Consider the following 14,820-nt stretch of genomic DNA (forward strand, 5'->3'; position numbering starts at 1 on the left):
TAATGACCTTTATCACAATATGCTAATTTTTTGAGAAGGACCTGTATTTGCTGAATTGGGTTTAAATAAGGTGAAATGAGCACAACAAATAGGAAATTGCCTTAAAATAAACTAAAATTAGCAACACAAAAAACCCAGTTGAAAAATAGCTGAAAAGGCAGAAAGAAGCTTAAGTTACCAGAATGAAGTGGAAAGAGCTGAAATGAGCTAAAAAATGTGGATTTAGCTGAAAAAGCTAAAATTTGCATAAAACAGTAAAGTAGCTGAAAAAGCTTGAAAAAGCTGAATGGAGTATAACAAGCTAAAATTAGCAGAAGGAAAGTATCAGAAATTACCCTGAAAAATTGAATTCTTCTGAAAACTGCTGCAATTAGCTAAAAATGCTAAAAAGGTAGCTTAAAGGGTAGAATAAGCTTAAATTATCACAATAAAGCAGAAAGAACATGCTTGCACAATTATGCAGAAGTGCGCTCAAAAAGTGGAAATTATCTGAAAAAAAGCTGAAATTAGCAGGAAACAACTGAAAAGTAGCTAAATAAGCAAAAAGAAGCTTAAATTACCAGAATGAAGTGGAGAGAGAATATTTTTGCTGAAAAAAGTTGAAATGAGTGCAAAAACAATCTGGAATTTGCTGAAAATGACAAAATTGGCATAAAACAACTAAATAGTAGCTGAAATAGCAGAAAAGGCTGAAACTTGCAGAAATAAGCCGTAAGGATCATAACGAGCTGAAATTGGCAGAAAGAAGTTAGAAGAAGCACAAAAATGTTGTTGTTAGCAGAAAGTATCTTGAAGCACAAAACAGCTGAAATTTGCTGAAAAAATAGTTTTTCTTTAATTCTTTTTCAAGCACACAAAGTTTAACGGTGACGGGATCAGGGTAAAATGGGACAAAAACAACACGGTATAAAACGGTTCAGTTGTTTTGGTTTCAAGGGGATGAAGATCATTTGTTGTGGCATAGTTTCTGAAAAACTCTGTTTCTCCTGTCCATACTGATCCACCATAAATGTGCTTGTTTCCTCTTTTCTCTCTGAAATCTGTTGACGCGAGCTAAAAAAACCCCACAGCAAATGGTGTTTTTAAAATAATCCGGTCCATTGTAAATGTGACCATGGAAATTTAGTCTGACGAGATTAATTAGCTAACGGCTAGTTCGTGCGTGGCCGAGACAAACGTGCGTTGGTCCCGTCTTAAAACAACTTGTCTCAAATATTTCGTGCAGTTTGTGCAAATGCAACTTCAAAATGTTTTTATCGTCTCTTTCACGGTGCATGGTCGGTTACGTACGATGTTATTGATTGAGTGTAAACAGTAGCAGCTAGCAGTAGCACTTCCAGTTTGAGGTAAAGCCGGTGTTTTTGACGTTGTCTCTGTTCTGTCAGCAAATGGCTCAAAACGCAGCCGTCCGTGGGTTTCTGCGTTACGGCTGGAGGTGGAGCTGGAGGTTTACTCTGATCACCACTCTGTTCGGGTGAGCTGAAGAACGCTTGGGTTCGGCTCGTTTCACACGAGTCGTCTTTGAGAAGGAAGATTGATCAAATGTCTTTCCTGTCCGTAGATCCGTCACCGCCGGACTGTCCGTGTACCGGGACAAAGAGGCCATGATTCATTATTTAGTTGGTGGAGGTGAGCTGGACGTGTCTTTACTGTCCCCGCATTTAGAGCTTAGGGGCCGAACTTCCTGCAACTGTTGAAGAAAAGAGCTAAAACTGTTCATGTTTTCTTACTGTAGCTGGGAAACCTGTCGGTCAAAACGAGAAGCTCGTTATATCCATCGTAGCAAAATTCAATGAACCTCACTTAAATTAAACGTTCTAATTAAAAGCTGTTTTCATTTTGTGAAATGCATCTTTAAGGTGAGCAGTACTTTAAAGTGCCTGTGACGTCAAAAACTAGCTAAAAACATGCTGAAATGTAGCTGAACTGGAAGAACAAGCCAAAGGTGGCAGAAGAAAGCAGAAAGAAAACACATTTGCTGAGTTGGTGTTAAATAAGTAGAAATGAGCAGAAATAGAGTTAATTAGCTAAGAGAGGCTGAAATCAGCAAACAAATAGCTGAAAAGTCAGAAAGAAGCCTAAATTACCAAAGGAAGTGGAGAAAGCAAAATTGTGCCCAGTTAGACTTAAAGAAGCAGAAAACGGCACAAAAAAATGAAATTATCTGAAAAAAGCTGAAATTTGCAATAAACGGCTGAATAGTAGCTAAAGAGGCAGAAAGAAGCTTAAGTTATCAGAAAGAAATTGAAATAACACCACTGTGCCCAACTGGGCTGATAGAAGCATACATTTGCACAAAAAGTGTAAGATATCTGAAAAAAGCAGAAATGTCCACAAAAAAACACCATAGCTGAATAGTAGCTAAAGAATCAGAAAGAAGCTTAAGTTACCAAAAGGAAGTGGAGAGAGCACCACTGTGCCCAATTAGACTGCAAGAAGCAGAAATGAGCACACAAAGTGAAAATTATCTGGAAAAAAGATTACATTAGCAAAAAACTGCTGAATAGTAGCTAAAAAGGTAGAAATAAGCTTAAGTTGCCAGAAGAAAGTGGAGAGATCACAGTTTTGCTGAATTAGGCTGAAAAAAGTTGAAACGAGTGCAAAAAATGTGGAATAAGCTGAAAAAGCTAAAATTAGCATAAAAACAGCTGAATATTGGCTGAAATGGCAGAAAAAGGTGAAACTTGCAGAAATAAGCTGAAAGGAGCATAAGTTGAAATTAGCAGAAAGAACTTGGAAGAAGCACAAAAATGTTGTAGTTGGCAAAAGAATCTGAAAGGAACACAGTGCGGCTGAATTTTTTTATTTGCATAAGGAAGTTTTAAAGAAGCTAAAGCCGAACAAAATGTGAAAGGAGCAGTAAAAGGGAGGTAAAATGAGCTAAATTTATTTTCTACGAGAGAAAAAAATGTCAGAAAAGGCTAAATACTTCAAAAAGCTAAAGTTGCACCCATACCAAATGTCATAGCACCCATCTCCTGAACGAGCTGAACGTTTTGATGTATGACTTGATATGCGCTTCTCAGGGGAACGGTTGTTCAGCAACAGGAAGTGACATCAAAGAGGAAACAGTGCGTGTAAACGGAGCATTGCTACAGCAGCTAACACGGAGCCCACGAAGAATCTGTTGACATTATTTTGACAGAAACAAAGAGTCAGAATTCAAATATTTCAGGAAACGAAAACCAGGGAGTTCCCCTTTGATGTCACTTCCTGTTTCTCTTTGGCTCTATCTATTTACAAGAAATATGCCAGTTATTTGACAAAATGGGTAAAATCTTGAGTACTATGCCATATTCCTTACACGTTAAGATGTTTTCTTCCACTTTTTGTAGTTGTAGAATATGCAGCCTCTTTGATGCTTAAATATTAAGGCGGTGCGTTCAGGACGAGTCGTTTTCCTCGTGATCTCTGACCGGAACTTTCTGTGTGCGCAGCCGTCGCAATGGGCCTTTACAGGATCCACCTGGGCCTCAGAGGTTTGGTGGCAGGAAGCGTCCTCGGTGTGATCCTGGGGTAAGTTCCTCACCACGCAGCTCATTTTAATGCAGCCGAACGTCGTGGGTCGTCCTCGGTGGGTTCACCCCCACGGTCCAGCGCTGCCGTGCATGAAAACAGCCTTTGTGCTTGGGAGCGGTGAGCACTCTGGCAGCCAGCTGCGTCCCTCCCAGCAACCCTCTGCAGCCCAGCTGCACCCCGGTCCTCCTCCCGTTCTGCTCAGTGCCAGAGGGACTCACGTGTGCCACATTTGGCTGTTGTGTTTTGGATGTTGGAGTGGAGAGGCGGGCCAAGGCATCAGCTGCCCCTCGACATGAACCCGCTTACTGTTCCTCCTCCCTCATCTGTCATCGTCTTTTTTCATGTTTGTCATCACGTCTTTTAGCTGATCTGAGTTAAAAGCATTTTGTTTAGTAAAGATTTAGAGCCTCCACGTTGGCTCCTGTCTTGTGCTCTCGGTGTGGCCGAGACACCTGGAGGTGTGCGATGTGCAAACGGCCCCCCGGCCCTGCAGTCTGGGCGAGAATCTGTGAGGTGGGAACAGTTGGGTAGTGAAGAGAGGCAGCTAACGCCAGACCGTCACAGCAGAGGAGTTTCCTTTGGAGACAAAAAGTGCATGGAATCAACAGTTGAACACAACTTTTAGTTGTTTTGGCAGAACCTAGTGGTTCCCAACACTGTTCCTTGAGGAACACCATCCTGCATGTTTTACTTGTTTCTCTGCTCCAACACACCTGATTCAGTGACTTGATTACTTCCTCATGTTCCGCAGAAGCCTGTAAATCACCCATCTCGCACCTAAAAACATCAAGGTTTACTAGACTTATTCCAGTCTGGAAAAACACTCGTCTCCAAACCTACAAACATTCACAATTCAAATCCCTCAGCGCCTGGAGACGTCGGCGTGTTGCCTGTTAACGTTTAACGTTATATTTTAGACTTCGTTTTTTTTCCTTTTCTGATTGTTCTCGTCTGTTTCGAGCGTTCTAGATGTTTTTACTGCCTGTTTTGACCAAGATGGTTTTAGTTTTTACTTAAATCTTCTCGTTAAACAAATGAAAATGAACTAAAGTAACTACCATTTAAAACGTGGTGGGGAAAAAAATGAACGTAATGAATATTTGTGTAACGTAACAAGATTCAACAGCTGGTTAACGGTGATCTTTAGTTTTTGGTAAAGTTTATTAATCCATGTGACGTTAACTTGTGATTGTGAGTAAACGAACTGCTTTATGGACAGGGCTCCTGCCGGTGCTATGTTCATCGGCCTGCAGAAATTCAGCGGCGAAACTTGGTGTGAGAGGAGGAAGAGAGAGCGCAGAGAGGTGTACGAGCTCAGGCTTCAAGAGTGGTACGTCTCATCATTTGTTTGTTTACGTTAAAGCCTCGCCTTGATTATATCTTCAGTGTAAAACATGGTGTGGAACTAAGCTGTTGCTCGGAGAACACGTCCCCACGCTGAAGCACGAGGGTGGGAGCATCATGCTGTGGCCGTGTCTTCCACTCTAACAGAATAAAATGGGATGCAGAGTAATTGAGATAATTGAAACTGGGATTGTTTAGAATGACTTCCCTAAACAAGAGTTCTACTCCAAAACAAATTTAAAGTATTGTGAACAAGACCAGTTTTTTGTAAACGTAGTTTTTCATTATCTGTAAGCCGTCGTCATTAAAATGACAAGAAATGAAAGCTTTAAATCTTTCACCCTGTGTAATGTAAGTTCTATGTCATATAGGCTTCGCCCTTTAAGGCTGTCGCTGATGGTTTATCCCGTTATGCGCAGCATAAGCACTGAAAAAAATTAGTCCACGCCCACCTGCTGTGTGGGCCCCACCCGGTCCGTATAAATTACGTTAAGAGCGGGAAATCGGCTCCCATTTTTTCTTCAGCGAGCTAATATAGCACTGTCAGAAGAACTAAGAAGATAAATTGTGTAAATGACCAACCTTTGCGGAAGATGCTTGGCCCGGCAGTCGACCTCCGGTCGTCCGGTGAGTTCTCCTCCCCGAGGAGAAGATGACAGCAGTCTTATTCCAAGGTAAGCGTCGGGGAACATTTCCCAGTGACAGGTCATTACACGCTGGACAACGCCATCTTGTGTTTTTCCTCTTATCGCCGACCCTCGGGGCGAACCGGATGGTTCCTCCGGGGCAAGGTGTGCTCAGCTGCAGCCCCCGCTGCTCATTCCCTCCCGGGGAGCGTAGTGTAGGTGGAGGGGGGCTGAGTGAATGCTCACCCCATCTCACCTCGTTTCGCATCGGCGATCACACCGCTCCCGGCCGACAGCGCCCTCAGGGGTTGCCCGGCGGAACCCGGGAGGAGGCTGACATGAAGGGACCCCTTTTTTCTACGTCCCTCGCCTTTTCCCGCCAGTTCGGATGATCGGCGGAAAGGTTATTTTTCACTGACGTGTTTTTCCAGGCAGCCGCAGTTAGCAACAACGTGCGCTGCTAGCATATAGCATGTCCAAGGGACTGAAGGCCGCAGACCTGCCTTGGAGACAAAGAACTCCCTCTGTAAGGCAACTGACGCTATTCCTCGGTTCCCTCCCCTGGAGCCAAGCCTCGCGGAAGCTTCCGGAGCGAAGCTGTCCAGGTCGGAGCAGCGTCCCGTCCCTCCGGAGGAACCAGACGGCGACCAAGCTCTCCAATCGAGCCCACCGACGTGTTTTCAGGCAACCGCAGTTAGCAACAACATGCGCTGCTAGCATTTAGCATGTCGAAAAGGCTGGAGACCTCAGACCTGCCGGAGGAGACAAAGAGCTCCCTGTGTAGATCGGCAGACGCCATCCTCAACATGTGCGCCGCTCCCTCGGTTTGCCTGTCGAGGATTGTAGCATGGATGACGGTAATCCAACGTTCCATCTGGCTCCGTCACTCTCCATTGCTGCCGGAAAAGCTGCACAAAGACCGGATGGAGGGCCCCATCTCATCGGACGCGCTGTTCGGAAGCAGCTTGACGTCCATGCTGACGAATTCGAAGCAGTCGGAGGAGACGTCGGAAGCTGTACGCCATCTCATCAAGCCGCGCGGCTCATTCCGTCCTCCAGCCCGCTGGAGAGATCGTCGAAAGCAGAGGCAGAAACATCGACGCTCCACGGCAGCAGCAGCTTCGTCTCGCCCAGCTCCACCACCAGCCCCGCCCGCCAGAGACCACCCCTCCTCAGTCCGGCAGCCTGCACTTCAGCGTTTTCCCCAGAGATCGCCTGCAGACGGCGCTCGGAGCAAACAAACCGCAGGGCTCACGGGGGAGAAGTTTTAAGAAATGACGGTCTGCGGAGGATGTGTGTATAAATGACACAGGAATTGAATAAATGATTTTTCAAAGATCAAAATGCCTGTTTTTAGCCAGTCTGTAAGCTCGGATGAGCTCACAGCCGCTACACACACATCCTCCACTCATAAGAGCCGGTGTCCTTAAATAAAGGTTTTTTAAATCCACCGCCGCTCCTTCACATGCCCAGACGCTCACGTGACACCACGGTAAGCGAAATAACTTGTTGTCAATCAGACCCGCACGATCACCTCCCAACGGTGTTAACGCGCACCCGAGCGAGGCAAGCAGCCTCCATCCAAACGGCACTGTGTCGATGATGCACGCACAGCTGCCCGGCGCTCACCGGCCCACATCGGGATAAATGTGGGACCGCAGGCCGGGTCCGGTGGAGGTCCCTGCTCTCAGCGAAAACAACACACGCCTCTCCTGAATGAACGCGAGTGGCTGTCATCCACCGCGTCCCAGCGATCAGCAGCTCACGGCGGCATAAGCGTGAGACAGCTGAATGAATCCAATGACGGGCCCCGCCCTCAGCGAGAGCGGCGCGCGTCCCTCCAGAGGAAACGTGCGCTCCCGCGAGGCTCACAACCTTCACTTCATCAGCTGACACACGCCTCGCCTCAGCACACACCGCCCCGCCCGGACATGAAGGTTGGTCCGCGATCCAGTCACAGCGCGCGGGCGCGCGCAGAACAGCCCTTTCGAGAAAGCCTCGCCTTGGGTCACGCGGAAAACATTTCCGCGACGCATGACGGCGGTCGAGGCGGAGGTTTGGATGACATCCGTTCAAAACACGGCACATCATTTAAACGCACGTCCACTCCACGAACGTCACGCAGAGTGGTTAAAAACATGCTCACCGGACAGATGGATGGACAGAGTGTTATGCAAGGGTTACACGCTGCAGTTTGCAACCCGACCCCCTCCGTTCGGAGGAGGTATAGAGACGGTCCTGTCATCAACAGACCAAGTCTCAGCCTTAAATGCAGAAGTCCAAGAGCTTCTGATAAAAGGTGTAATCTCAAGAGTTCCCAACGAGGAGGAAAACACAGGGTTTTACTCACGCTACTTCCTGGTCCCCAAAAGGACCGGAGGGATGAGACCGATTCTGGATCTGTCAGCTTTCAACAAAGCGATCATGAACAGATCTTTTCACATGTTGATGAACAGACAGCTGTTGGACAACATCCAGGAAAACGACTGGTTTGTCTCCATCGTTTTAAAAGATGCCTATTTTCACACACCAATCATCCCAAAACACAGAAAATTTCTGCGTTTCGCCTTTCAAGGGATGAAGTACCAGTACAACAGGTTGCCTTTTTTGGGTACTCCCTCGCGCCTCGTACGTTCTCAAAGTGTGTGGAGACAGCCCTGCATCCACTGCACAAGCAGGGATGAGAGTTTTGTTTTACCTGGACGACCTGCTGCCCCTGTCTCACTCCAGACAGGAAGCATTGATACAGGCTCAGGTGTTAGCATCACACCTGCTAAATCTGGGTTTCGCCATAACTGGAAGAAGAGCTCGATTTTCCCGGCCCAGATAATTGTTATCTGGGAGTGGAATTAAACTCAATTACCATGACGGCTCGTTTATCACAAACAAGAATCGACACTCTAAAAACCAATTACGCCACGTAAGACCTGGCAAAGTGGTAACAGCTGTCTCCGTCATGAAGCTGTTGGGAATGACGTCATCAGCTCACACAGTGGTCCCGCTGGGTTTGTTACACATGAGACGCCTCCAGAGGTGGTTTACGCGTCTGCGTGTGGATCCAGTAAAACAAAAGAGACGGATGATCACTGTCCCTCCCTCCATGGGAGCAGACCTCCGACACTGGGGAAACACCCTGGCTCTGTCAGAGGGAGTCCCCGTCAGCAGACCCACGTCACGTGTCAGTCTTCACGGACGCGTCTCTGTCAGGTTGGGGGGGGGAACATGCCTATCTCAAGCAGTAGGGGCGCTGTGGCCCCACCGCACATCAGCCCACATCAATGTTTTTTGGAGTGTCGCACAGTGCTGAATGTGATTCAACATTTTGCTCCCGTGCTACAGAATCAACACGTGTTGATTCACACAGACAACATGGTGACTGCTGCGTACATAAACCGCCAGGGGGGTGTGCGTTCAGCCCAGATGTTACACATTGCGCGGAAGCTACTGAGTTGGGTTCATCAAACCTGCTTTTATTAGAGCGGTTTACATATCCGATGTTCTGAACAGAGGGGCTGATGTGACGTCCAAGGGCGGCCCACGTTATGTGGACCGGATCCTCCATCCGGATCTGATGTTTTTCAGACACAGCAGAAGTTGGCAAAGCAGCTGTGGACCTGTTTGCGACGCGAGAAGAACGCGCAATGTCAACTACGGTTTTTTTCCCTGAGCCCGCGAGACGATCCATCGCTGGGGGGGGGACGCATTTGCTCACAGTCGGTGGCCCAAAACGCTTTTTACGCGTTTCTTTTCCCTCACCTCCTCTGTTTTTTACGGTCCATGAACCGAGTTCAGGAGGAGGGATTGACAGCTCTCCTGGTGGCTCCCGGCGTGTGAACGCACTATGGTTCCCAGGCCTGCAACGTCTGTTGTGGGGTCGCCGTGGAACTGTCGTGGAGGAAGGATGCTCTCCTTCAGGCAGGAGGAGCGACCAAGAGTTACCCAGAAATAGGTCAACACCGGTGGGTTTGACCGCTGAGCGGTCCCACTTAGAGGATGGGTCTCCCTCAGGAGATAGTGTGCACAATTCAAGATTCACGTGCTGCATCTACCACAGTTCTGTACACATCAGGGGTACGGCTTTTCAGCGCTGGTGTACAGAGAAGGTTTAGAGACCACTTCATGCTTTTTAGGCAGCGTGTTGTTTTTCTACAACACCTGATGGATAGGGAGTTGGCTTTCAGTACGCTTTAACGTACGTTGCAGCCATCTCTTCCTGCCACAAAGGGTTTGGAGACAGAACAGCTTTTAATCACCCGCTGATGAAGCGGTTTCTAAAAGGTGTACAGAGATGTAGGCCTGTTTCATGCCCACTTGTTCCACAGTGGGATTTTACGCTGGTCCTGCGAGCCCTGATCAAAGCTTCAATTGAGCCTCTGGATCAGTTTTCATTTAAATTCTTGTCTCTTTAAACAGTCCTGCTGCTGGTTTTAACACCCGCTAAGAGGGTAAGTAATTATCTGCCCTCTCTGTTGTTTCGTCATGCCTTAGAATTAGGCTGACGGGCAGCTCAGCTGTTTTAAGACCAACCCAGCTTTTATGCCTAAAACATCACGAGCTCTTTTAAATCAAGAGTGATGTCGTTGGAGGGGTTTTTTCCCCCCCACAGATCAGAAGGGGAAGCATCTGTTCATCTTCTCTGCCCGGTGCAGGCGTTGACGTGTTACGTAACGCGCACAGCTGCAATGCGTTCAAATTCAACAATTGTTTGTGCATTATAGAGATGCTTCTGCAGGTCGCCGTTATCCATCCAGCGCTTGTCACACTGGCTGTGTGAGGCCTTTTTTCTGAAGCCTACAGAGCATCAGATTTAGGGCCTCCTGTCAACCTCTAAGCACACTCCACCAGGGGTATCGCATCTTCGACTGCTCTGCATAATGGTATGTCAATGCAGGACATTTGCACTGCGGCTGCATGGTCAACACCCTGCTCATTTATTCGCTTTTACCTACGTGATGTAACGGCTCGTTCCATGACACATTCTGTCCTTAGTGCTCTAACAGAATGAATATTGTTGTTCTCATGGAACTCTGTTTAAGCTCACTTCTGTCTGCATGCATTACAGTGTGAGATGTTGTTTTCAGTCACAGTCGTGTCTGTGATTTTGGTTCTATTGTCACTAATCAGTTCATGATTATTGTTAACAATCAGTTCATTTGATTATTGATCAATTCATGGACATTAATCTGTTTATACTGTTCAGCCATGAACCAGTTGGTTCATGCCCCCCTCCCCCCCCTCTTTTAACTTCCTCTTCCCGTTGAAAGTTTTTCCGGGGTATTCATGTTTGTCAGAACGCATAGTTACACAACATGCGTCTGTGCATGGCACATAATTACGCGATGCGTAGTTTATGCACACGGGGAGCTGAGTGACAAGACGCTTTTTGGGCAAGCTTCCGCTTCTTACTGTGTTCGAATGGACCCAGTGAGGCGAGGACCACATCCGCTTCGCCCTTAAACCATCAGCGACAGCCTTAAAGGGCGAAGCCTATATGACATAGAACGTTGGTTACGTACTGTAACCCCAGATTCTATGAATATAGGCGTAGCCCTTTAAGCGTCGGGCCTCACTGGCTCCTAAATGGCTGAAGAAAAAAGCTATTTTGGGAGCCGATTTCCCGCTCTTAACGTAATTTATACGGACCGGGTGGGGCCCACACAGCAGGTGGGCGTGGACTAATTTTTTTCAGTGCTTATGCTGCGCATAACGGGATAAACCATCAGCGACAGCCTTAAAGGGCTACGCCTATATTCATAGAATCTGGGGTTACAGTACGTAACCAACGTTTCTGCTAAGATTGACTAAATTAATTGCTCTTGTTCACGATATTCCAGTTTTTTAGATGCGCCTGTAAATAATATCTCGCCTGTTGTAGATGGCTCTTTAAAGTTTACCGTAATGTCCGGTCTATAAGCCGCTACTTTTTTCACACGCTTTGAACACCGTGGATTTTTATTTTTTTTGTCAGGCTAACGAGATTCCCTGCCGCCAAAAATATTTAGCTTCATCACACCCGAGTGCTCACATAGCTGCCCAATACATGACTTTCCTGGGAGGTGGGTCTATGTGACACACACAGAGTGAACCCCACCACCTCCCTTCCTCGTGGTTACTCTACTGAATGAACACATAAACTAAGAACAACAGACTAATCACTAAAAGAACAAAGCTGAACGGCTAACCGAAATGACAGTGAACATTAATTTTACACATAATCCCCCTCTGAGGCCATGTGACCGGCAGTCAACCACAATGAACCAATGAGATAAATCTCATTGAATCACGAGGACCCACCCCCAAGAGAGACTACCGTACTTGTCGTCGTACCGCCGTATAAGTCGCATCTATTAGGCGTCACCGCTGACGAACCGGAAACGTGGGCCAGTGTTGTGCCAAAACTCAATTGACTGCCAAATGGCGGCCGCGGAGAAGACTTTAACAAGAATTTAACACGATTAACACTTGAAAACAATTCTTTGTTTGCTCGACATTATAGTAAAGGTGTGTCTCGGTTGAACTTTTCCTTAGTAAATGCACTTTAATGGTCAAATCGGTTGCATTTCGCCTGGGCAGCACGGTGAAATGCAGCTGATTTGACGTTTGCTCCACGAGCTCCGGAGCGAGACGAAGGTGGCGCTCAAGGTGGCTGCATGATGGAGTAGCTCTCTTTCATTCACTCTGACATTTTGCTTTTGAAAACTTTAATTACCGTTCTTTCTGGATGTAAATCTCTTTTATCGGATACTTCCTCTGGTATCCGATGCTGTGCAGTTGGAAGGATTTTTACTGAAACCTTTTTAATTTTGGACATTTGTTGTGATGCGTAACCATAACAACAAGGTGGTTTTCTACAAGTGGGAGCTGCTGATTAACATGTCAAAAGCTCAAATATTACCTCAACTACAGCCTCAGATCCCAAATGAGTTGAAAAGGAGGCGCCGTGGATGCATTACCATCTATGTACCTGGAGGCGGTGCTCGAGTGCCTGACTGCTGAGATCTTGGAGGTGGCGGGAAACACGGCTCATGACAGCAGGAGGACTGAGATCGTCCCCCGGCACCTGCAGTTAAGTCCTTGGCGACGAATGGCTCGGCAGGCTGCTGGGAGAAATGTCTATCACTCGGGGAGGAGTTCTGCCCGGCATTCAGGCAGTCCTGCTGCCCAAGAGGACCGAGAGGTCTGCTGGGTCTGGGTGGACGGATCTGCATCTGCAGCCAGTTTCTTTGGATCCTCTGCTACAAGAGATCCTTCCTGCCATCGGCATCTAGAACAACTCTTTAATGAAACCAAGATGAGCTTTCATTAATTTCCCTTTGGTATCAATAAAGTATTTTTGTATTTGAATTTTGAATTATTAATAGCCACTTTTACCTATTATGGAGACACTTGGCTTGCCATATTTGTCGACCGCCATCTAGTGGCTGAAAATGGTAGTGTTCAATATTTTCCATGTCAGAATGAATGAAATCGTCAGATCTCAGCCAAATATTGGTTTACAAATCCATCCATTATCTTTTGCCCGCTTCTTCCATTTTGGGTCACGGGGTCGCCTGGTGCCCATGTCCGGCAATCACAGTGCGAGGGGCGGGGTACACCCTGGACGGGTCGCAAGTCCATCACAGGGCCACATAGAGACAAACAAGACAAACAACCATTCACTCTCACTCACACCTAGGGACAATTTAGAGTCACCAATCAGTCTAACATGCATGTTTTTGGTCTGTGGGAGGAAACCGGAGTACCCGGAGGAAACCCACGCATGCACAGAGAGAACATACAAACTCCACCCAGTAAGACCCCCCGGACCGGGATTTGAACCAGGGACCTGCTCGCTCTCTGAGAGGCAGCAACTCTACCAGTTGCGCCACCGTGCTGCCTGGTTTACAAATGTATAGGAAAAAACAAATGCATCGCTTAAATTAGACGTGCTAATTTATGCAGAAAAAAAAACTGTGACTTATACAGCGAAAATTATGGTGCCTATATAAAGGTTAAAAATAAAAAAAAATCTGATGAATGAAATTACGGAACAGGTCACAGCTGAACCAGTGAAACGGGGAGGGGAGGAGTGAACGGGAGTCTCACATACATATGTATATATTTATTTTTTAATTTAGTGTGCACGGCTTATATTCGGCTGCGCTCTATAGACCGGCAATTACGGTAGTTTGGATTGGATCGATGCCGTCTTAAAATGACTCGAGCCTGAAAAATTTAGTGACGATCTCATTCAGACTAAGCTCGTCAAACTCATCACAATGAAACTCTTTCTCCAAAATGATGCTGTTCAAAGTGCTATCTACAACAGGTAAGATATTAACTACTCATAAGTTTTCCACATAGCTCCTAAAGGTAATGTGTATCTTTTATAAATCCAGTCAATCTGCTGTAGTTGAGTTGGTTTAATTCCAGCCTCTGGGGCTGAGAGAAATAAAAATGTCAACTAGAGTGAATATTTTCTCAAGGCTCTGTTTATTTTGCAAAATTATATATTTTATTTTCTGATTAACTCTGATCAGGGCGGCCCGACTGGAGTTGACAGACGAGCTGATCTCCAGTCTGAACGTCATCTCTGAGGAAGAGCAAACCGTCAAAGACCTGCAGAGGGTCCAGGCGCTGCTCAGTTTACCTCGGAACGCCGGGGAAAGCCCGGTCTCGAGCCCGGTCTCGAGCAGCTGAAGCTCTTGTGAGGCGTCTGCTGGACTTGAACAGTCGGATTTGGATCAGGTGAAGACGGAAAGAAACCGTGTTTGTCTGGATTCGAGTTCTTCAAAATCCCCCCCACCAAAGTACATTCAAATCCTTGACAATGTAGTTATAAATGTGGAAATTAATAAATATTTACAAATGTTTATTCTGGTGAAATTTTATTTTTTATTTTATTTTTTCTAACACGTACAGGGAGCCGGTGAAGGGAGGACAAAACTGGTGAAACGTGCTCAAACTAAAACTGAAAATGTTTCAGGAACTTATTTTAGAGTCCCCGTGTAGTCCGGCAGTTGACCTGGAGCCAGACCGTGACGGTCGCAGGTGGTGGGCCCACCGAGCCCTGGTTTCCTGACGAAACCCAGATCACGGAGGCACTCGAACCCCTCCATCACTTGTTCAAAATATGTGAACTATCCCTTTAAAACCTTAAAGCATTAAAGTTTAAACAGAATATTTGAACCTTTTTTTTTTTTTATCTGGACATCAAAAAGTTTTGAGTTGATTCTGGAAAAGTTTGAATTGTTGAAATGGGGGAAAAAAAAAAAAAAGTACAACTTCCGTCTTAACATATAGCTTTTAGCTTTCGCCTTGGTGTTTGACAACAGCTAAAAATAAATAAATA

At 46.3% G+C, this 14,820-nt stretch overlaps 1 protein-coding gene across 1 annotated transcript in view; it reads left to right on the forward strand.

The window, feature by feature from the left end:
- timmdc1 (translocase of inner mitochondrial membrane domain containing 1) overlaps positions 1-14,312 on the forward strand; it is a 20,125-nt gene extending 5,813 nt beyond the window's left edge. Inside the window, exons 4-8 of the mRNA XM_037696681.1 lie at positions 1,386-1,474; positions 1,562-1,629; positions 3,438-3,516; positions 4,739-4,849; positions 14,009-14,312. Of these exons, the coding sequence (XP_037552609.1) occupies positions 1,386-1,474; positions 1,562-1,629; positions 3,438-3,516; positions 4,739-4,849; positions 14,009-14,168 (507 nt within the window). The 3' untranslated portion in view covers positions 14,169-14,312. The remainder of the gene's footprint in view (positions 1-1,385; positions 1,475-1,561; positions 1,630-3,437; positions 3,517-4,738; positions 4,850-14,008) is intronic.
- Positions 14,313-14,820: the final 508 nt, after the last annotated feature.

Source organism: Nematolebias whitei, chromosome 23, assembly GCF_014905685.2.
Source record: "Nematolebias whitei isolate Nwh7 chromosome 23, NemWhi1, whole genome shotgun sequence".
Lineage (NCBI taxonomy): Eukaryota > Metazoa > Chordata > Actinopteri > Cyprinodontiformes > Rivulidae > Nematolebias > Nematolebias whitei.